The sequence below is a fragment of the Schistocerca cancellata genome, chromosome 8, assembly GCF_023864275.1.
Source record: "Schistocerca cancellata isolate TAMUIC-IGC-003103 chromosome 8, iqSchCanc2.1, whole genome shotgun sequence".
Taxonomy (NCBI): Eukaryota; Metazoa; Arthropoda; class Insecta; order Orthoptera; family Acrididae; genus Schistocerca; species Schistocerca cancellata.
This window is the reverse complement of record NC_064633.1, coordinates 163,024,370-163,048,987: the sequence shown is the minus strand read 5'-3', so window position 1 is coordinate 163,048,987 and position 24,618 is coordinate 163,024,370. Positions and strand designations below refer to the sequence as shown.

General features: G+C 40.4%; 1 protein-coding gene across 1 annotated transcript in view; it reads right to left on the bottom strand.

The window, feature by feature from the left end:
* LOC126095758 (regulator of nonsense transcripts 1) overlaps positions 1-24,618 on the bottom strand; it is a 134,248-nt gene that overhangs the window by 27,949 nt on the left and 81,681 nt on the right. The window contains exons 9-10 of the mRNA XM_049910551.1: positions 7,610-7,893; positions 4,981-5,239 (exon numbers count right to left, since the gene is read on the bottom strand). Of these exons, the coding sequence (XP_049766508.1) occupies positions 4,981-5,239; positions 7,610-7,893 (543 nt within the window). The remainder of the gene's footprint in view (positions 1-4,980; positions 5,240-7,609; positions 7,894-24,618) is intronic.

The window sequence follows — 24,618 nt, the reverse complement described above, 5'->3', positions numbered from 1 at the left end:
ATGAAATTTACTTTGAAACTAATGCTTTTCAGCCACCATTCCCAGTATTTTCCTACGACCTGTTAGAATTTGTTTCAGCAATTGTCGGTGAGCGCCTGAAAACGGCGATACTGCATGTGCACAGCTACGACTACTTAGGAAGCCTACATGTTCATACCTATATAGCATTAAGAGAGCTTACATTATATTGTAAACAGAACAGAATATCAGGGGGTACTCCAAGAGCATCGGAATTTCGTAAACCAGACTAAAATGCATAATTTGACTGAAAGTGCACATTCGTATGTCCACATTCACAAAGAAGTAGGACCCAGTCTGATGTAAGCTTTTCAGTGTGACTTTCGGGTGGCAAATTTTCTTGGAGTACCAGAACTGTATTACCTCATGTTTGGTTCTTTATTATGACATAATGCCATATGCACCAGGGGAGAAAAACGGGCACTTGTAATTCAGAAAAAGAGTTGACACTAGCCAACACTGTAGGATGAGCCACTTTGTTTCAAATAAATTGACTGGCTCTGCGGAAAAGATTAATAAAAGCCAGATTTCTTCAGCAAATCGACAATAACAACTTCAGTGTTCTGCAAGGCAATTAATGTTTGAATGCCAAAAAACTGGAAATAAAATAAAACCAGGAAACTAAAAATAATAACATATTTTAGCCTTTCATAAGTATGTGAATGTATTTTAATTCACTTGCTAGTTCTCAGCCACAGAAACCCATTTTGTTTTCATTTGATGTGAGGGTTGTAAACAAAGAAGAAACAGCAAAATTACTAAACCTAAACACGGGTCATGTGGAGACTACCGCCCTCTCCATTGCAACTTAGACGGCTCTGCGCATGTGTGAATATGGCAGCTTGGGCTCGCCAGAAGAATTTTTCCAGCTAGAGTCTGGCTGCTAGTTGCTACTGCTGACACAGTTAACAGCCGTACTTCAAGTAGCCATAAGTGGGAGCAGGTTCTGCTCATACACGACTGAACTGCACATGCACACTAGCCCGCTGGCAAATACTCAAACAAACCAAATGTAAACCATTGTGACGTCACGGTCATGGGAAGCAGTTTGCTGTTATGAAGTATTGCATAGTCTTAGTCCTAAAGCCTCTGACACATTCCGGTGTTGGCAAACGCATGTGTGTGCATTATGTTTTGTTGTTGAAATTGTGCATTTCCTTTGCAAATTAAATTTATTTTGGTTTTCTTTCCCTCATTTATGTTTTATTGTTGCAGTATTATTCTGCAGTAGCAGGCTAAAATAAAATTCTTTGTTAGAGTTTCAGTTCTTACCAGTCAAAATTACAAGGACTTAACTGAAAAATACAACAATGAAAAATTCCTGGAATTCTAGGGTATACGGGACATGTCTTGCATATAGGTCTTCCACAGGGCTGTGAGCTTCAGGGCAAGAGGTTGGAGCTGGGATGAATACGGATAAACAACATACTATAGGTTAGATGGATGGAAGGTGGATTGCTGCTGCGAGAGGGATGGGGAGGATAATGGGGCGGGTACTTTTCATTTCAGTGAATGAAGACAAGTGACTGAAAGCCTGGTGAAGAGTGTGATTCAGCTGCTCCAGACCTCGGAAGTACTGAGTCAAGAGGGGGCACTCCAATGTGGCCCATCAGTGGCTACATGAGGGGAGGGATATGAGTGGGGAGACCAAGCACTGGACATTTCTTTGTAGACAAAGTGTGAATATTAACTTTGGTCTGTGAAGGCACCAGCAAGACAGAGAAGAACCCCATAGACACAATCATAGAGAAGCGAAGAAGGGAAAGAGTTGCTGCCTTTTTTGGAGAAACAATTCTATAATTTGCTGCAGGTGATGAAGCTCCTCAAATGTGAATACAGTAAGATAAACCATCTGTTTCTGAATTAATATTTTTCTTAACATACATACAACCCAATTTAATCTGAAAAACAACTTCATAAACAATGATAGAGGTGATTAATAATCCACTAATTATCTCTATCAAGGTGTAAAAGAGTGCACAGTGTCTGGCAATGTGTTTCATCAAACCACCTCCAGACTCCCTCTCTACCATTTCACTAACAGCATACACTTAAATATTTCCTGGTGAGCTCCAATTTCTCATTTATTATAGTGATTGTTTCTCCCTGTAAAGATCTCACTGCAACAAAAAATGCCTTTGTTTTAATGACTGTCTCCCCAGCTTACATATCATATGAACGACACCCCCCCCCCCCCCTTTGCAGTCATACAACAAAAGCTACTCTTCTCTGAACTTTTTCCATGTCCTCCATCAATCCTATCCGATATGGATCCCACACTGCACAGCAATACTCCAGAAGAGGACGGATAAGCTTAGTGTAGGCAGTCCTTTTAACAGACCTGTTGCATTTGCTAAGTGTTCTGCCAATAAAACACACTCTTTGTTTTGTTTGTCCGCCCTCCCACCCCCAGCAAAATTATCTATGGGGTCAATCCAATTTAAATTATTTGTAATCGTAATCCCTACTTATTTAGTTGAATTGACTGCCTTTAGTTTTGTGTAATTTACTTTGTAACTGAAATTTAACTGAATCACTTATTTCTCATGTGGATGACATCACGTTTCATTATTCAGAATCAACTACCACTTTTCACACCATACATATATCTTGCCTAAGTCATACTGCAATAGATTCCGATCTTCTGATGACTTTACTAGACAGTAAATAACAGCGTCTTCTGAAAACCATCTAAGAGCGGTGCTCAGACAATCTCATAAATCATTTATGTAGATTAACAATCCCAGAGGCCCTGTAATACTTACACCATGTGATCAAAAGTATCCAGACATACCCAAAAAACACACTTTTTTCATATTAGGTGCATTGGTCTGCCACCTACTGCCAGGTACTCCATATCAGCGACCTCTGTAGTCATTAGACATCGTGAGAAAGCAGAATGGGACACACCGCAGAACTCATGGACTTCGAATGTGGCCAGGTGAGTGGGTGTCACTTGTATCACACGTCTGTACACGAGACTTCCCCATTCTTAAACATCCCCAGGTCCACTGTTTCTGACGTGACAGTGAAGTGGAAATGTGAAGGGACACACACAGCACAAAAGCGTACAGGCCAACCTCGGCTGTTGACTGACAAAGACCGCCGACAGTTGAAGAGGGTCATAATGTGTAATATGCAGATGTCTAACCACACCATCACACAGGAATTCCAAACTGCATCAAGATACACTGGACGTACTATGACAGTAAGGCAGGAGGTGAGAAAACTTGAATTTCATGGTCAAGCAGCTGCTCGTAAGCCACACACCATGCCAGTAAATGCCAAACGACACCTCGCTTACTGTAAGGAGCGTAAACATTGGACGATTGAACAGTAGGAAAACTGTTGTGTGGAGTGACGAATCACGATACACAACATAGCGATCTAATGGCAGGGTGTAGGTATGGCGAATGCCCAGTGAACGTTATCTGCCAGTGTGTGTAGTGCCAACAATAAAATTCGGAGGCAGTGGTGTTATGGTGTGGTCATGTTTTTCATGGAGGGGGCTTGCACTCCTTGTTGTTTTGTGTGGCACTATCACAGCACACGCCTACTTCATGTTTTAAGCACCTTCTTCCTTCCCACTGTTCAAGAACAATTCGGGGATGGCGATGCATATTTGAACACTGTCAAGCACCTGTTCATAATGCACGGCCTGTGGAGGAGTGGTTATAAGACAATAACATCCCTGTTACGGACTAGCTTTCACAGAGTCCTGACCTGAATCCTGTAGAACACCTTTGGGATGTTTTTGAATGCCGACTTCATGCCAGGCCTCACTGACCGACATCAATACCTCTCCTCAGTGCAGCACTGAATGAAGAATGGGCTGCCATTCCCCAAGAAACCTTCCAGCACATGAATGAATGTATGCTTGCGAGAGTGGAAGCTGTCGTCAACGCTAAGGGTAGGCCAACACCATATTTAATTACAGCATTACTGATGGAGGGCACCACGAACTTTTAAGTCATTTGCAACCAGATGTCCGGATACTTTTGATCACATAGTGTACTTGGGGAACACTTGATAGAGCTTCTGTTTTAATCAATGACTCTCCATCAGTTACCACAAACTGTGATCTTTCAGAGAGGAAATCGAGATTACAGTTGCCCAACAAAGACAATACAATTTGATTAGAAGTCATTTGTGAGAAATGGTATCAGAAGCCTTCTGGAAATCTATGAATATGAAATCCAACTGAGATCCCCCGTCGATAGCACTCATTACTTATGTTTCACAAGAATGATATTGTCTGAATCTGTGTTAATTATTTGTTAACAGGGCATTTTCTTTGCAGTAACTCATTATGTTCAAGCACAGCATATGTTGGAAAATCCTTCTGAAAATCAGGATCAGTGATATGGAACTGTAATTCAGTGGATTACTCTTCTTTCCTTTCTGGAGTATTCGTTTGACCTACACAACAGTCATCTTTGGGTATGGATCATCTGTCGAGCGAGTTGCTGAATATGAGTGCTAAGTATTTGCTATTGTATAGGCACACACTGTAATAAAACTAACTGGTATACAATCTGGACCAGAGGACTTGCCTTTGTCAAGCGATTTAAGCTGCTTTGCTACACCAAGGGTGTCTACTTCTAAGTTACTAGTGTTGGCAGTTATCTTCAATTTGAATTCTGGCACATTTACTTCATATTCTTTGATGAAGGCATATCGTAAAATCGCATTTCATAACACTGATTTAGTGAGACTGTTGTCAGTAACATTACCACTGCTATTGTGCAGTGAAGGTATCAATTGTGTGTTGCTGCTTGTGTACTTTACTTATGACATGAATCTCTCTGGATTTTCTGCCAGATTTCGAGACAATTTTGCTGCGGAAACTATTAAACACAAACACACATGCACCATCGACTCCCACCCCCTTCACACACACACACACACACACACACACACACACACACACACACACACACACACACAAAAATTACGATTTACCTGTTTCGCTCCTAGTACAACTGGAACCATGCACTCCGGTTCTGTTGCTTGCATACTTTCATCAATAAGAATTGAATGAAATTTCAAGCGTTGTAAGCGTGGGTCACCTGCACCCACACAGGTACAACAGATAACATCTGCAGCCTCCAAAAGCTCTTTCTCAGCAGCTTTCTTCAGCATGCGGTACCTTTTTTCATCTACAGAGGACAGTTCACCTGTCTCATCTTTCAACTGCTGTAGCTTCTGCAGTTCGGTATTGCTGTAAATAGATGACACACACCTTCGTTACAAATTAAATTGATTTCAGCATTTAACATGAAGAACAAAAATGCATTCTGGTCACAAAGACACAAATAAATATTGGTCACTTGCATACATCAGTATCTCACAAGCATAAGAAATCTGGCACGGTTAGCAATGACAAATTTCTTAGTGAAGTTGCACCTGAAGCAACAAAGTAACAAACTAAATAATAAATCTAAAAACAAAGATGATGTGACTTACCGAACGAAAGCACTGGCATGCCGATACACACACAAACAAACACACAAAATTCAAGCTTTCGCAACCGACGGTTGCTTCGTCAGGAAAGAGGGAAGGAGAGGGAAAGACGAAAGGATGTGGGTTTTAAGGGAGAGGGTAAGGAGTCATTCCGATCCCAGGAGGGGAAAGACTTACCTTAGGGGGAAAAAAGGACAGGTATACACTCACACGCACGCATCCATCCGCACATACACAGACACAAGCACGCATTTGTAAAGGCAACTCTTTGCCTTTACAAATGTCTGCTTGTGTCTGTGTATGTGCGGATGAATGTGTGTGTGTGTGTGTGTGTGTGTGTGTGTGTGTGTGTGCGTGTGAGCGAGCGCACGCGCGTGCGCGAGAGAGAGTGTATACCTGTCCTTTTTTCCCCCTAAGGTAAGTCTTTCCACTCCCGGGATTGGAATGACTCCTTACCTTCTCCCTTAAAACCCACATCCTTTCATCTTTCCCTCTCCTTCCCTCTTTTCTGACGAAGCAACCGTTGGTTGCAAAAGCTTGAATTTTGTGTGTATGTTTGTGTTTGTTTGTTTGTTGTCTATCGACATGCCAGCACTTTCGTTTGGTAAGTCACATCATCTTTGTTTTTAGATATATTTTTCCCACGTGGAATGTTTCCCTCTGTTATATTCAAACTAAATAATAACTATTACCTGTTTAAAAAAAAAGACTAATTTGCATTGCAGGATGGTATTTCATCCTGGTAGCACCAATGCAAAAGTAAATCACACAACTGACAGAGCACTGATGCCACAGGTTACAAAGGGCAACTAATTTTGCTGAGATTGGACCACATCAAATCACATAAAATTCTCCCTAACTGCCCCATCGTAACAGCTATGAATCCAAACTGGAAGACGACAAATAAATATTCATGACCTAATAACTCTACTGTGTAAAAATAGAATCAATTTCTGAGTATTAATGGACTAGGACTGAGAAATAATTATGATCATCCGAGTCCAAAGCTGAGTAACGAGAAACTGAACAATTTGACAAGAAATGTGCTATCATAGTACCGTTGTTCAAGTCTGCTAACTGACTTCATTATTGTTAAATAAGAATGTATGCGTCACTTTTTAAAGTTACCTGTGCCTGCATGCATGGCTGCAACAGCACTCCGAGTACTGAATTTATCAACATCTTACCTCAAAATTACTGCTTTGAAGTAGTAGTGTTTCTTCCATTTTTCCAATAAAAATAAGGTCTGAAATAGCATGGCACATGACGTACATTCATTAATGGCACTGTTGTTATATTTATTAGCACACCACCGTGAAGCCCTCTCTTTGATCACCACTTTCCATGAAAATGCATGGACACATACAAGCTACGAGAGGCACACGCACACAGAGACAGAGAAAGATACAAAATTACTATGAAACCAAAGCCACATGGCACTTTTAGAGTCTGTAATGCTGTATTTTACAGAGAGATTTGAGTGCAAGCATTTTTATGTTAAAATACAAATTCACGATTTTAGTTATTCTTCTTTGCTTCAACTAACAAAATTGTCTGACCATTTGCCTCATATTAATGACTTTTACTTGAGATTGTTGCAAAGAAATAAAACAGCTGCATACAATGACTGCACCCAACTTACCGACAAGAAACTGTATCTGTGTATTTAAGCACATAGTACTAACTTTGCTAGGAACATTGTTAATAGTATTTGGCAATTTTTAGATCAATGCCTGAAACAGTACTGGTGAGCCAGTCCAGCAGACATAGGCATGAGCATTCAGTTGTATAGAGAGTAAAATCCACCTAAAAGTCACCAAGGTTGCAGCATCAGTATGCAGTTTGCTTAACACAATGAACATGGATATTGTCGTAAACTACCTAACCCAATAGCCTACTGAAGAACAGTAAACTCACTAATGAGAGATTAAGCAGCAATCAAATCATTTACAATGAAACAAAACTACAGTTCATCTTCTTAAGGATGTGCATTACATCAATGATTGTTAATGTCGTAAGTAACTTGTAAGTACCATGGCATAGTTATAAATGGAGGAGTAATGTTTATGACAGTTATTTTTATAAATAATTCTGAAATTACTCCCAAATGAAAAAAATGTTATCATACCTGTCCATAATTCGTATCTGTTTATGCAAAGCGAGAAAGGAGACGGGGGAGTCAATAGCTTCACGTGATTTTGCACAGAGACGAACAACTTTCAGGCCCGTCTGATGAATCTTCTCAGTTAACTGGTCAACAGCTATGTTTGAAGGAGCACAAACAAGTACTGAACCACCACTCTGCTTCACTAGATGGTAAACAATAGTTGCTGATGTAACAGTCTTGCCAGTTCCTGGTGGTCCCTGAATCAGCGACAATGGGCGCTGGACTGCATGCTTCACAGCATACACCTAAAAAAAATAAATTAAAATAAAATAAACACAGAATATTCCAAACAATAAGAAAGAGAGAGAGAGAGAGAGAGAGAGAGAGAGAGAGAGCGAGCAAGTGACGTGGAATCAGGTAAAACACACACACACACACACACACACACACACAACTTTCAATCTATTTAGAATTGATATAAGGTGTCTCATTTACAGGCGAACTAGCCAATGATATGTAATGATTATTTAACCACCACCACCAGGAAACTAAAGGAATGCAATCACAGCAGGAGCAAAGAGACTAGCAATAGCCTAAAAAGCTTCACTGGAAAGAAAAATGTGAACATGAAATTTGTAGTGCTCCAGAAGAGAGCTGACTATTAGATGAGCAGGTTAACTAATGGCGAGGTACTGAATCAAACTGAAGACAAAAGAGCTTTATGCCCCAATTAGTTTAAATGGGAAGATACAACAATGCAAGGAAAAAGATAGATTTTTACTTATCATAAAGATGACACCAGAATGTTGGTCTGAGCTGCTGGAGACGGCGGTCAGGTATGTTTGAGTTGTGTGTGTGTGTGTGTGTGTGTGTGTGTGTTTTTCTTTTTCTGATGAAGGCTGTGATTGAAAGCTAATGTTTAAGTGTCTTTTAGTTGTGCCCCTCTGCCATTTAACAAGGCATCTTTATGGTAAGTAGCAATCCATCTTTTCCTTACAGTGTTGATATTCCAACCTACAGTTTCCACTGTTTGAGAAAGATACTTCGAGAGGACACTCACGCATCAAGGAACCATCAGTTTGGTAATGCATGTGAAGTTGGTGTGTGTGTGTGTGTGTGTGTGTGTGTGTGTGTGTGTGTGTGTGTGTCCTACGAGCAGCACAATTAGTGGAAGATTAGTCACAATTCTATGTCCTGAAAATTATGAAAACTGCCCTGGGGAAAAAGTTTCAATTCTGAGAAACTAAAGCAATTTTTATTTTTCGTATTGGGATGTTCATCGAAGTTTAGTAGCAACTATGCATTGGATATCTACTCCAGTCTCCACACAAAGCATTTTTGAATAATCTCTGTGGACCTAGTTACTTTTTATTGTATTGGGGGAATTTCAAGAAATGTATTCCTGACTTAGGTGTCAAATCACTTAAACATAAAAATGGGCTGTATGTTATACGGATCGATCAACAAAGTTCACAAACAGCAATAGAAATATGTAACAAAGACGAATGTGCAAAATATTGTCATTATAACTGTGAAAGTACTAAGAATGGTCAAAACATTGCTTGATTATTCTGGAACATACCTTATCCACAGGTTGTTGCTCCTTACACAGAAAATGTGAAATGATTTTAATTATCTATTTACTACTAAGATAGTAGCATGCTAAATGTTTGGCAATAAAAATATTTTTCTCTACACCGTAGTCCTAACAGTAAGTACTTGAAATATTACTGGCTAGGCATTACTACGGTCATATCGCTGCATACAGAAAGGAATTACTTTCAGTGTCTCATAAGGCGGCTTTATCATTCTCGTCTTTCCAGTTAATAATATATTGTCCACAGTTTGTTTTATTTGACAGAATGTTAGTGACAAAATCATCTTCACTATTACTTTTACAGTTATGAAAGAACGTGGCTTGGTTCAGTAACGTCTTTCACAATCATGTAAACTTCACACATGCACAATGTGCCACACGCATGCAGCACTGGGCTTGGCCTGACTCGGCGCTATTCATTATATCTCTAGCTTGCTTGGTCCTTCTCAGAACTACTCAATCAGTGTGACATTTCATTTAAGTGTGATGCGATACTGTTTCTTCCAGTATTCAGTGTGCCATTTCTCAATAGCACAGTTTTCTTCACCACGGCAGAATGTTTGTGTCAGTGCTGTTTACCTTCTTTATTTGCTTGGGGCACAGGAAGTAAGTTAGGGCTTCTGTGGTTGTTTGCACAAAAAGAGGCACTCTAGTAAAATATCATCAAAAGCCTTCAAAAATGAATGAGTATCATAGTTCCAATTTGAAGAGAAGGGTGAGAATTCTTAATATGAAGTTGAGTAATCAATGGTTATCCCAGATTTTCCATAGGATATTACTACAACACCAAGCACAAAAAATTTTAAGATTTAACTGATGATGAAAGAGCAAAAAATTACAATGGTCGAGAGACAATTTTTACAGGATCCATTGTTCTGTACATCAAAAACCATACTGTGCTAAATTTTCAGACCTGGAGCGTTTCATAAAAGCTGTGGTACAAACATTAAATTTCTTGAAGTTGCATGCATTGTAACACCTTCAGTTTCAACAGTTTCTGAAGAAATTCAACGCAGAGTGTTGGCAAAGTATGTAGGTGTAACCATGAAGCAAGCCTGGAACACTTTTTTTTATTCAAGTCTAGATATTGTTGAATTTCTGAAGGAAAAAGAAAAAATTAACCAAAATCAGAAGATCCAGAATGGATGCAGACCTAATTTTTTGAGTGTGCTTTGTGATGGTTCGAAAGATTTGATCTATTTGGCATCACGATAATTTTGTAGCCTTAACTTTGTGTGTGACTTAGAACCTAGGTGTATACTCTCAGATTTGCTCTGTGTCTTGTGGGAAGTATCCTATATGGCACCCTCTAGTGTAATTCAGTGGTTGTTTTATGCATATGAGAAACTGGTTTTGTGATTTGTATTGAGCAAGGTACTGACTCAATAAAAAGATGGTTTGTTTAACAGGCACTGGAGATTTTACAACTAACTATTCTTTGGTCATACAGCACGTGTCACCCGAAAATTCACAAAGATCTTTTCCTAAATTATTTTTACAGTTGCACCTTATCAGAAGCATTAAAGTGAGCTTTGTGCAGTATTATCGTTACTTGCAGACTAACAGTGACGAGTGACCATTCATTTATGCAACTTCAGTGGCACATGTTGCCAACAACTGAAGAGGCACAATTTAGCATTAACTGTATAATTACCAGACCTAAAGGGATGGTGCCTTGAAGTAGAGATGGGTCGTTCTCGAACAAACAGGTCCAAAGGAATGGTTCACCAAAATGAACAGAAAGAGCGAGGAACGGTCTTTCATAGTTCACTTCGGTCACGGCTTTCTACATACAGTTCCCGGGAATGGGAAACGGTCGGTCTCATACCCACAACAGCACATCGGCTGGTCTCATTCCAGCCTCGGTGCTGTTCCTGTCTGCCCTGGTCAGCCGGACTCTTCCTTCTTCACGTGGGCACTCGTTGCAGTTCCACTGCCGACTGCTCATAGTTAGTTCAGTATCGAGTTGTTGTTGTTCGATTTGTTTGCTTCGCACGCCCATTCTAGATCTGTTTCAAGCCTTTTTTTAACTCTGAACTTCTGGTTCTTTCATATTCTATTCAGAGTCCATGACCAGTAATTAAAATGTAGTTTATAACTACGTAAACTACATAAAATTATGTGGTATGTAATACAAAAACCTTTTCAGGTACCAAAATGGCGTATCACCTTACTTCACTATCTCGATAAACAGCAGAATAAATACTTGTCAAAAGGCATGATTTTTTGTTATTACACATGCAAAGGACATCCGCACGGCACATACAAGTGGCCATTTTCAGTCTGGGAAAAGAGCATGTTCATTGTTATGGAAGGCAGACTGACTAACAATCAAATGAAGCCCACTCTTCATAATTAAGTGTATGGTGTCACATTTTGTGAAGAGAATATGGTAACTCCTACAATATTATTTCAGTGGTACAGGGTGGCGCACGAAAAATCTGCCCCAAGTACTATACTGCTCATTGTTGCTTACCAATCATTATCTATTGTTTCAAAGTTGTTTGCGTTAGCTTATTTCTTTATTTCTTCATTCCCTAATTATTACATGCTTACCGTATTTACTCGAATCTAAGCCACATTTTTTTTCCGGTTTTCGTAATCCAAAAAACCGCCTGCGGCTTAGAATCGAGTGCAAAGCAAGCAGAAGTTACGAAAAATGTCGGTACATGCCGCCACAACTAACTTCTGCCGCCGAATATATGTAGCGCTATGCAGGCATACTTTGTAGAGGATAAATACTGGCGCCAAAATCTCAGCGTCAGTAAATAAATTAAAAAAAAAAAAAGGAGAAGACGAGCTTTTTTTCTCCGCCGCGAGTTTCGACCACTACATTTTCATACATTATCCAATGAAGTAAATACAAATTCCGTATTGTTCATCTTCGAATGTAGCACAATTTCAGTGTATTACGAAAATCTGACTGGCAAGACTGTTTGGGATGTTTGTCAATATCTGTGAGAAGAGATGGTTGCTAATAGGAACCTGATGAAATTTGAATCATATACAGTATTCTCTTCACCATAAGAATTATACGAATATAAACATTTTGCCATGTATTCTTTCGTGTTTGCTGCTGCCTCATTTAAATCCTGTCTGCCTAATAAACTACGAAACTAGAGTGAGACAACAGCAAACGCGGAAGAATATACGTATCGTGTCATGTTTATATTCGTATTATTCTTATGCCTAATAGTGATACAGTCAGAAATGAAGCACGGCAAGTGACTAGATTTTTAAATCTAAAATGACTCTAATTTCTGTGCAGAATTTGATGTAATAAAGAAGCGACCGCAAAGATTTTCAAACGGAGAAAAATTTTCGCCTAACTTTCGTTCAGAACATGTTCTATCATACGCAGTCTATTATTTGATTCTTGTTGATCATTATCAAAGAAAGCAGCAGTGTAAGTAACAACAAATAGCGGTCTCTTGCCATTGTTTCGCTAATGAGACGATTCCTCTTTTTTTTTTTAATTGTACGCGGCGGTAGCGCGCACAAAAGCAAGCCGTGCCGCGAGCCGCGACAGGCCGTAAACACGCACTATCAGAATGCGACAAACAATGCATGACACAGTGCAGTAATGCATTTTCAGCTTAAGAGTGACGCAAACACCTATAACAAAGAAAACGGCAATTATCAGATCAAAGCAAAATAAGCAATCGATTCAAACCAGACGAAGCACGTGAAAAAGGAAGGGCACCCATATAAATATGGACGGAGCGCCTGACGCATAGCAATGGCTACGTGGTAAAGCTTAACTGCTAAGCTTAGACTCGAACCAAACTACTGTAGCTGTATCATTCATTCGACCTAAATTGTGTCTCATATTACAATGGACAAACTTTGTTTCGATTTGGAGGTGCGGCCTAGAACTTTTCTCTCCCCTTGAATTTCGAGTCTCAAATTTCAGGTGCGGCTTAGATTCGGGAAAATTTTTTTTCCTTTATTTCGAGTCTCATTTTTCAGGTGCGGCTTAGATTCGAGTGCGGCTTAGATTCGAGTAAATACGGTATCTATTCTGCTCATAGCGGTCAACAAATTGTGTGTAATTGGCAAGCAGTCTGGACTCGGGGCCGGTTTTTTGTGCGCCACCTTATAGTATTTCACTGCAATCAGCCACATAAAGCTACAGTGGCTAAACAAGAAGTTTTGCAGGATCACGAATATTACAAGTGTGTGATAATTCTGTTACGATAAAAACACTGTACTCCAGGGGGGAGGCAAGTGCCCCCTCTTGGCACCTTCCATCTTCAGTCACCTATGCTACTAATTTTCAATTTTTCATAAGAACCATATACCAAGCACAATGAAAGGTGAACAAGTAAAAATGAACAGTTCCCAAAAAACGGCGATCACCAGTCAACTAGTTCCCAAGGATGAATGACTTTGCCCATCTCTACCTTGAAGGGTTCTTCATTGTATCTTTTTAAGATTTCAGTACCTTTGTTGTTTGGCAATTGGCTGTGTTGGCACTTGTATACAGCTGCAGATTATCTGCTGTAAGAAACCAAACCTTAAATAAAACTCTGATTAGTGAAAACTTATAAAGGTGATCCCAACTCTATTATTGAGCTAAAATAAAATTTTCCGTGAATTATATGAATGTGTTGAGTCTGTTTTTTCGGATATGTCTGAAAGGACATGCACTGTGCATTCTTATAGTTGATTCGCCTCAATAGGTCATGAATCCACAACCTCCAGTGCAGATGCACATTTACATTCGACCTCCAGTGGGAATCTAAAATTAGTTAGCAAGGACATGGATGGAGACTACGGATAGATGGCACTAGGTGGGAGTGTGAATCGGCAGGGAGGCGCACGGAGACAGTCCAACGCATTTGTGATAAACACCGTGTCCAAGTGGCACAGTGGTTAACGCAATTGCCTATTAAGTAGGACATCCCCAGTTTGGGTCCCAGTCCTTCACAAATTTTCACTCGTGACCACTGATTCCGCATAAAGTCCCAAAGCATCTCATATTAGTTCCTTCGCTTTCCCTTTCCCAAAGATATGAAAAATCTCTTAAAATAACATACAGAAAAGAAAAGGCAAAGCTATTAAGATTTGTCTGTCGGCTACATCAGAGAATAAGACATAAGAGACGGGAGACCCAAGTTTCTCCAAGGGAACGCAACGTGTGAATAACTCATGGGAATGCAGACAGATGACACTGCACACTAAGTGCTGTGCAAGTGAATTTAAAACCTGAGTGCAGTGTTTACTATCTGATTCAGCATTGGATTGCATATCTGATTTAGGATTGGTACTGACCTACCAAAAAGTGTTGAGAGAAAGACTAACAGCCTCCTGAAAAAAAAAAAAAATTCCTTGTCAAAAGGGTCTATCAATAGTCTTAATACTTACTGTGCTGTTGCCCAGTTTTCTGAGCTTCAATGAGCCACAAAGAAGGTGTTCCTCTTCATCTGATTGTTCGTAACATCTGTGCCCTGACATATTGTGTAGCATAACATCTTGCAACTCTGTTGATCTCACTAGCTGATCATTGTGAGCATCACATTAAAAACTCAGCATATTTTTCGGGTTTATTAGAGTCTCTCCCCCCCCCCCACCCCCCCTCTCCCCCCCACCCCCTCTCTCTCCCCCTCCCCCCCTCCTCTCTCCCCCTCCCCCCCCTCCTCTCTCTCTCTCTCTCTCTCTCTCTCTCTCTCTCTCTCTCTCTCTCTCTCTCTCTCCCCCCCCCCCCCTCTCTCTCTCTCCACTCATGTTCCTCTGTTCAGTTTGTTGTGGTTAACTGCAGTTAGGTTTGGTGTTGAGTTAACGAATCTATTTCATAATGTGTTGACTTCCATCTATCTTTTTATTCAATGCCTAATATTATGAGCAGACAGATGGAGTTCCAATGGGAAACTGACTGTCATCTATTATGGCAAATTTCTTTCTGAACACTTCGAGGAACATGCCTCCGAGTATGCTGCTTTGAAACCTGCACGTTTTTTTCAGATAGGCAGATGATACTTTTGTTCAATAAAATTTTTTCTGGTTTTCTGACCGCATTGTCAATATCTAAAACTACCGATGTTGCACTGTTGCAAGTGACCTCCTTCAAGGTGTTTTTGTTTACTGCTGAATGAGAACACTGTTTCTTATATACCTGTAGATGCGGCTGTTATCTAATTCTGACATGCTGTTAAGGATGAATGACAGCAATGTTGGAAGTTCTTTATTGGTGTTTTCTGTTATAAGTTCTTTATTGGTACTTTTATTATTTCTTTTCATTGGTGGAAACCTGACTTTTTGTTTGGTGTTTGCATTACTGCTTGTGATGGGTGGAAATCAGCAAATGGAAAACCAGGCAGCAGTTGTGATGTGGCATTAGTTTTCCAGCTTTCTAGCTCCGGCTGAGATGCACCAGTACTCCATGTACTGTGGCTGCTGCGCTCTCCTATGTATCTGTGTGTATGGCTTCACTTAAGCTGTTGTCCTATGATGATGTTATTGCTGGCAACCAAGAGGTCTTAAGTTAATACCAGTCTACTGTATTCATGTTGGTGGGTTGCTTGGCTATTTCTATTGCTTCTCTATAAACTTCCTCCTGACAGTAAGAGGCTGTCTCGTCAGTACGAAAGCTTCACCAAAATCAATCTGTTTATTGCACTGATCCTGCTGTTCTTTCACCACTGACTTGGTGTATTGTCTTAGTTGGAAATATCTTTCATGTTCAGATATCAGTGTGCTGATGGGTCATTCCGTCTCACCTACATACACTAATCCACATTCACACCTGATTTTGTAAACTCCGGCAGTATGTAGTTTGTCAATTGCATCTTTTAAACTGGGTCATGCAGTATATAGGAAGCCAACCAGTACTGGCAGGTACCTATATGCCTCCTTTCACCACCACCCTACGCAGATGAAATCCGCGCTGCACGTTTTAACCCAGAGGGCTCACAGGATCAGTGATGAGGAACATCTAAAGGGCGAATTACAAAACAAAGTCCATTTTTTGGTGTTAATGGTTATGGGAAGAAACTAATAGATACAACTAGGGTGACAAAGAATGAAGGCAATAGAGGAGAGCAGAAGGAAGCACAAAAAATCGCTCAATCATTGTATGTTCAAGGTGTCACTGAACAGTGGGGGCAAATTCTCTGCTGCGCAGGCATCAAGTCAATTTTCCAAAGCAGCAGCAGGACAAAAAGATGTTCTTTGCACAACGAAAGATGCAGTTGACAAACTACATGCTGGAGTTTTAAAAAATCAGGTGCGAATGTGGATTAGTGTATGTAGGCAAGACACGACGACCCATCAGCACATGGATATCTGAACATGAAAGATATATCCGACTAAGACAATCCGACTAAGACAACACAAGTCGGTGGTGGCAGAACAGCAGGATGAGCACGGCAAACAGACTGATTTTGGTGAAGCTGGCATACTGATGGAACAGCCTCTTACTTTCAGGAGGAGCAATATCATTATTACAGGATGACAGCTCACATGGAGCAATACACTTGCAGGAGACCACACCAGCCACAGGTACGTAGAGTATTGGCGCACCTCAGCCAGCACTACAAAGCAGGAAAACAACGCCACTTCACAACTGCCGCTTAGTTTTCAATTCGCCGATTTCCACCAATCACAAGAAGTAATGCAAACACCAATCAAAACATTGGGTTTTCACCAATGGAAAGAAATAATAAAAATACCAAAAAAGAACTTCTAACATCTCTCTCGTGCATCCTTAACAGCCTTTGAGAATTAGATAACTGCCATGTCTGCAGGTGTATCAGAAACAAAGTTTTCTCATTCAGTAGTAAACAAAAACACCCTGAAGGAGGTCACTTGCAACAGTGAAACATTGGTAGTTTTACATACCGATAATGCGGTCACAAACCAGAAAAATTTTATTGATTGTGACAATGGCCACCGAAGCCTTGCTTATGGATATTTTTGTTGTTTGTCTTCGTAGCAGTGAGAATTTGAATTCAACCACCTGAATATTTATTTCATGATGGACGTGGGAAATGATGGTTGCCTCCCCTTCCTTGATGTGTTGGTTGGGAGAAATTCTGAGGGTACAATGGTACATACTGCTAATGGAAAGTCATCTCACGCTGACTTTATCTATAGGCTCATAGTTGTCACTATCTAGCTCAACGTGAAGGGGTATGTTGTACCTCGGATCACAAGACCCAAGTTATTTCATACTAGTCAGCTGAGTTAACTCATGAGTCCCCTTCCATCAGAATGGAAACTGAAGGGCACAGTAGATGTGTGTTGCTCTATGAACTGAGTGTGCACCGGGTTAGTGATGATGAAACCAAGTTGGCACTATGCTATGTCCCTTCTGCCTTACACAGGGAGCATCTCCTACAAGATTTTTCTTATCTTGCAGAAATATGACTTGAAATGTGTTTTCTGACCATCTAAGATTAGGGTCCTTTTAGGTTACATCAAGGATTATCTTGGTTTGCATAAGGTGGGTGTGTAGCATATACCCTGCAGTTGTGCTAAGTCATATACTGGTCAGACTTTGATAACTATGGAGTACCAGTGTACTGAGCATAAGCGTCACATACGCTTACAACAGCCGAGCAAATTGGTTATTGCAGAACACTGTCCTGGCACCAGTAAGCCTATGGAATATAATATGGAGACTGTGGCATGCACTTCCAGCTATTAGGATACAGTCAGTATGGATGATGATTATGATGAACTGTTTGAGGGGCACTCAAATGCGCGCTTGTTTCACCTAAATATGTTATATGTGACCATACAGCTTCACAGTCGCACTTAACCTGTACTAATTTCCAACCTTTGCTCAGTCTAATCTCACCACTTTCATGAATGATGATGAAATGATGGGACAACGCAAACACCCAGTCATCTCGAGGCAGATGAAGGAGTCAGTATGGAAGCAGTTGAGATTAAATAAGGAAGTAACATTGTAAATAGAGATAGAGGTTTTTGCTAAATTCTGCATGGGATCTTGCTCTCTCCCTTGACAAAAGGCAGAGGGACAGAGGTAATGCCGGGGGCTGGAGGGTCTCCTCTGATATTTGGAGGTAGCCTTGCCTGCAGCTATCAAGCAGGCAGGGTGCAGTCATCTGCAATGTGTGGCTCACATTGGCACCAACGACGCCTGTCACATGGCTTCTGAGGCCATCCTTCCTTTGTTCATACAGGTGGCTGGCAGAAGCGGTCAAGTCTGCTGGACTCACAAGTGGGTTGCAAGCAGAGCTTGCAATTTGCTGCATAGTTCTCATAATAGATTGGGGTCCTTTGGTTTAGAGCTGAGTGGAGGGTCTCTACCAAAGGATCTGTTGACACTGTGATGGTCTTTGTTGCAGATTTCTTGAGCTGCATTATTGTTATGGGGTTTGTAGGATTCCCCTTATTACAACAGCTGTGCACCATGCAAAGGAAGCAACTACTTGGGTAGCAGAGTACTTGTGGAATGCTCATGAAAATTTTTAGGCTAGGCAATAGCTCAAGGTACTCTGATGAACACTCACCCGTCGATACGCAGCAACTGATTTCTGACCTTGTTCAGAGTAAAGACACTTTGGCTGTCAAAATTTTATCAGTGAATTGCCAAGCTATTCGTAACAATGCTTGATTTACTGCCCTCCAGGAAAGTTCTTGCTCTCAAATTTTCTCAGGACAGAGAGCTGGCTAAAACCCGTTGTGGAAAGCTCCAAAATATTTAGCGAGTCATGGAATGTATATTGGAAAGACAGATAAGAGGCCATAGGAAGGGGAGCGTTCATTGTAGTTAGCAAACATATTGTCTCTACTGAAGTCAAGGTTTGAGTGCAACTGTGAAGCTGTCTGGTCACATATACCATATTTAGGTGAAATCAAGTGAATTTTTTGATGTTTTTATCAGCCATCAAATTCTGCTGTTACAGTTCTAGAGTCACTCAAAGAATGTCTATTGTCAGTAGTGAGGAAATATCCAGATCATGTAATACTAGTTGGAGGCAACTTTAACCAGTATGGACTGGGAAGTCCATGGATTCATTGCAGGGGGATACAGATAGACAGTCATGCAAAGTACTTTTCGACATGTTTTCTGAAAATGTTTCCTTACCAGCTCGTTCGGCAGCCCAAATGTAATGGAAATATCTTCGGCCTCATAGCTACAAACAGGCCTGACCTTACTGGCAATGTCAGTGATCATTATGTCATTATAACAACTATGGTTACAAAAGTTTGTAAATCAGTTAAGAAGGCTAGGAGAGTGTTTCTGCTAGAAAGGGCAGGTAAGCAGTTGTTAACATCTCACTTGCACAATGGATTGACATCACTTAGTTCCAGTAAGGCGGCTGAAGAGGAATTATGGACAAAGTTTAAGCAGATTGTAAATTATGGTTTGAAAAATTATGTGCTGTAAATTACGGTTTGAAGAATTGTGCACCTAGTAAGTGCATTAAGGGCAGAGAAGACCCACCATGGTTTAATATCTAAATTCGATTCAAAAGAGAACCCACAAGTGACGACAAGCAAAGGTTAATAGATGTGTGTGCACATCTGAAAAGATTTATGCACTAAGCATGTAATTACTACCACTATCTTACCTTAGAAAAAGATCTGGCAGGGAACCGGAGAAAATTCTGGTCCTATGTAAAATCACTATGTGGGGCTAATGCTTTCATCCAGTCGCTTGTTGACCAGTCTGGTGCAGTGAAGATAGCAAAATGAAAGCCCAAGCTTTATATTTTGTGCTCAAGAAATTGATGCAGGAGAATCGTACAAACATACTGTTGTTCGACCATCAGACAGACTCTCATATGGACGACATAGTAATAAGCATTGCTGACATAGAGAAACAACTGGAGGACTTAAAAACAGATGACTCACCAGTTCCAGATGGAATCCCAAATTCAGTTTTTTAAAGGGTACTCTAAGGCATTGGCCCCTTACTTAGCATGCAATTATCATGAACCTCTAGTCCAGCACAAAGTTCTAAGTGACTAGAAAAAAGTGCACACAACTTCCGCGTATAAGAAGGACAAAAGAATGGACCCACAAAATTACAGACCAATATCCCTAACATCAGTTTGCTGCAGGACAGTTTAACATATTCTCAGTTCAAATATAACACTTTTCTTGAGACCAAGAAGCTTTTGTCCATTAACCAACATTGTTTTAGAAAGCATCATTCATGCAAAACTCAGCTTGCCCTTTTCCCAAATGATATACTGTGAACTACGGATGAAGGGCAACAGGTGGATTCCATATTTCAAGATTTCCGGAAAGCGTTCGACACAGTGCCCCATTACAAGCTGTTAAGGTAGGTGGAAGCATATGGAATAGGTTCACAAATGTGAGAGTGGCTCTAAAACTTCGTAAGTTATAGAACACAGTACGTTGTCCTAGATGGCGTATGTTCATCAGAGACAAGGGTACCATCAGGAGTGGCTAAGTAAGTGTGATAGGATCGCTGTTCTCTATATACATGAATGATTTTGGCAAACAGGGTGGGCAGCAAACAGCGGTTCTTTGCTAATGATGTGGTGCACAGTAAGGTGTCGTCGTGTGACTGTAGGAAAATACAAGATGACTTAGACAAAATTTCTAGCTGGTATGATGAATGACAGCTCACTCTACATGTGGAAAAGTGCAAATTAATGCGGATGAGTAGGAAAAACAAGACCATAATGTTCACATACAGCATTACTAAAGTGCGCTTCATTTATGTTGGCGGCCGAGTTTAGGTTCGTTCTGCACATCTGATGTCACAAAACACAGTCAGCCAATGAACAGAGAACGACGCTGCCACATCTCGACTGCAGTGCAGAGCATGGACGAGTGTCTTCAGTTTTAGAAACGTTCAGTCATAAATAATGTAATAGAACAAAAGCAATGTCTTGATAGCAGACACTCTTTTATAGAAAGTTTGGAAAAAGCATTCTTTATACCAATTGCTTCATATTCTATTAATTAATTAAACCAAACATCAATAAGACTCCTAATTCAGGCGCTAGCAAGGAAAGGTGTTTGTATCACTCTCACGAACCGCTTTTTCGCAATAAAGAACAGAGGTAATTGTTTATTTCCTATTGTACTTCGACGAAGCGTGAGCAATTCATAGTCATACCAACAGTGTTTGTCAGTATTTTGCGTGACGTGTTATAGTCCTCATGGCGTTATGTAGCCACACGAGGTGCGTTAGCGTAACGGTTAAGGTGTTGGGCTGCTACGCGAAAGGTTACGAGTTCAAATCTTGTGCGGTGTTTAATATTTTCATTATTTAAAAACAATATCGAAGTGCCTTACTTCACGAATTATATTCGTTTGAATGCAATTTTTTGAAATTTCTAGTGCTTTGTCTCTTCATTAACCCTTTCGCTGCTGCAGACGCGTGCTCGCCGCAATCCGCACTGTGCGCGATTTTGTCATCACTGCGCTGCTCGCCTGTGCAGACATATGGTGTTCCCACTGCTTTGACACACTTATCATTCGATTTCACAAAAACTATTTGGCCCAAAAATTTGATTTTTACACGTCTTCTTGACTGATACCTTCCCCCCATAAATGACTTAATTTTGTTTCGATGTTCAACGCACTTATTATGCAGCATTAAATGTAGTAAACCACTGCACGAAATTTTGAAGAGTTTGCAGAGGTAGAAGTCCATAGCGTATACTTTCCGTATGGTCGATTTTAGTTGCCACAATGTTGAGAATGAAATGTGGACAAGATACCAAAATTTCATATAAAATTTACTGTATAACAATATCTCATTTAATTTAAGTACGACATAGGTAATTTTTTGTAATCCAAAAAACCGGCTGCGGCTTAGAATCGAGTGCAAAGCAAGCGGAGGTTCTGAAAAATGTTGGTAGGTGCCGCCATAACTAACTTCTGCCGTCGAATATATGTAGCGCTACATAGGCAAGCTTTGTAGGCACAAAGATAAATACTGGCGCCAAAACCTCTGAGCCAGTAAAAAAAAAGGAGGGTGCAAGACGAGCTTTTTTTCCTCCGCCCCGAGTTTCGACCGCTGCATTTTCATACATTATCCAACGAAGTAAATACAAATTCCGTATTGTTCATCTTCGAATGTAGCAGAATTTCAATGTACTGCGAAAATCCGACTGGCAAGACTGGGATATTTGTCAATATGGCCAACTCTATGTTCTCAATTTTTTCCTAACTGTGAGAAGAGATGGTTCCTAATAGGAACCTGATGAAATGTAAATCACATGCAGTATTCTCTTCACCATAAGAATAATACGAATATAAACATTTTGCCACGTATTTTTCATGTTTGCTGCTATCTCATTTAAATCCTGTCTGCCTAATAAATACGAAACTAGAGTGAGACAACAGCAAACGCGGAAGATATACGTATTGTGCCATCTTTATATTCGTATTATTCTTATGCCTAATAGTGATACAGTCAGAAATGAAGCACGGCAACTGACTAGATTTTTAAACCTAAGATGACTAATTTCTGTGCAGAATTTGATGTACTAAAGAAGCGGCCGCAAAGATTTTCAAACGGAGAAAAATTTTCACCTAACTCTCATTCAGAACATGTTCTGTCATACGCAGTCTATTATTTGGTTCTTGTTGATCATTATCAAAGAAAGCAGCAGTGTAAGTAACAACAAATAGCAGTCTCTTGCCATTGTTTCGCTAATGTGATGATTCCTCTCTCTCTCCTGTTTTTTTGTAAGCGGCGGTAGCACGCACAAAAGCAAGCCATGCCGCGAGCCGCGACAGGTCGTAAACACGCACTATCAGAATGCGACAAACAATGCATGACACAGTATAGTAATGCATTTTCAGCTTAAGAGTGATGTAAACACCTATAACAAAGAAAACGGCAATTATCAGATCGAAGCAAACTAAACAATCGATTCAAACCAGACGAAGCACGTGAAAAAGGAAGGGTACCCCAATAAATACGGACGGAGCGCCTGACGCATAGCAATGGCTACCTGGTAAAGCTTAACTGCTATGCTTACGACTCGAACCAAACTACTGTAGCTGTATCGTCATTCATTCGACCTAAATTGTGTCTCATATTACAATGGACCAACTTTGTTTCGATTTGGAGGTGCGGCCTAAAACTTTTCTCTCCCCTTGAATTTAGAGTCTAAAATTACAGGTGCGGCTTAGATTCGGGAAATTTTTTTTCCTTTATTTCGAGTCTCATTTTTCACGTGCGGCTTAGATTTGAGTGCGGCTTAGATTCGAGTAAATACGGTAATGTATTTTGTCTACTTCCTTTTGATTGATTGAAGTGGAAAAATAAAGCCAAACATGCTCAGTGTAAATAAAACTTTTGTTACAGTCACGAAAGACGGAATATTTCTCAATATTACATAAGACACCTATGTCTTACTTAAATGAGCTATAGCTATACAGTAAATTTTATATTAAATTTAGGTATCTTGTCCACATTTCATTCTCAACATTGTGGCAACTAAAATCAACCATACGGAAAGTATACTCTATGGACTTTTACCTCTTCAAACTCATCAAAATTTCGTGCAATGGTTTACTATATTTAATGCTGCATAATAACTGTATTGAACATCGAAACAACATTAAGTCATTTATGGGGGGAAGGTATCAGTCAAGAAGATGTGTAAAAATCTAATTTTTGGGCCAAATAGTTTTTGTGGACTCTATTGATAAGAGTGTCAAATTAGTTGGAACACGATGTGTCTGCACAGGCGAGCAGTGCAGTGACAAAATCGCGCACAGCGCGGAATGCAGGGAGCACGTCTTTGTAGCAGCGAAAGGGCTAATGCGGCCGTGGTGGCTTTACTTCATGGACTGCGCGCTCCCCCCTAAACGTAAGCTTGCGAACTATGCTATATTATGGCGCTGCTTCTATTGGCGCGTGCGTCGTGTGCAACTGGCAACGCAGCAACCTCCCGCGTCTGGGCGGGCATGCGCGAGCTGCCAAGATAAAAGAATTGAACTATAGTGCCCTGCTCGACACAGTCATGTCATTTAAATATCTGGGCATAATGTTGTGAAGAGATATGAAATGGACCAAGAAAGTGAGGATTGTGATAAGGAACACGAATGATTGACTGATTTATTGGGGGCATTTTAGGAAAGTGTGGATCATCTGTAAAGGAAACCACATATAGGATGCTAGAGTGATGTATTCTTACTGCTTGAGTGTTTAGTATCTGTGCCAGGTTGGAATGGAGGAGGATATTGAAGCAATTAAAGGTGGGCTGCTAGATTTGTTACTGGTGGGTTTGAACAGCCTGCAAGTATTACGGAGATGTTTTGGGAACTTAATGGGAACCCCTGAAGGAAATGCAAAGTTTTTTTTGAGGAACATTACCGACAACATTAAGAGAACACACACACACACACACACACACACACACACACACACACACACACACACACACACACAGAATGAGAGTGACACCACTGCAAAACGAAGTTTAAAATTCACACCAGCAGTGTGTATTTGCTGCAGTTTTGC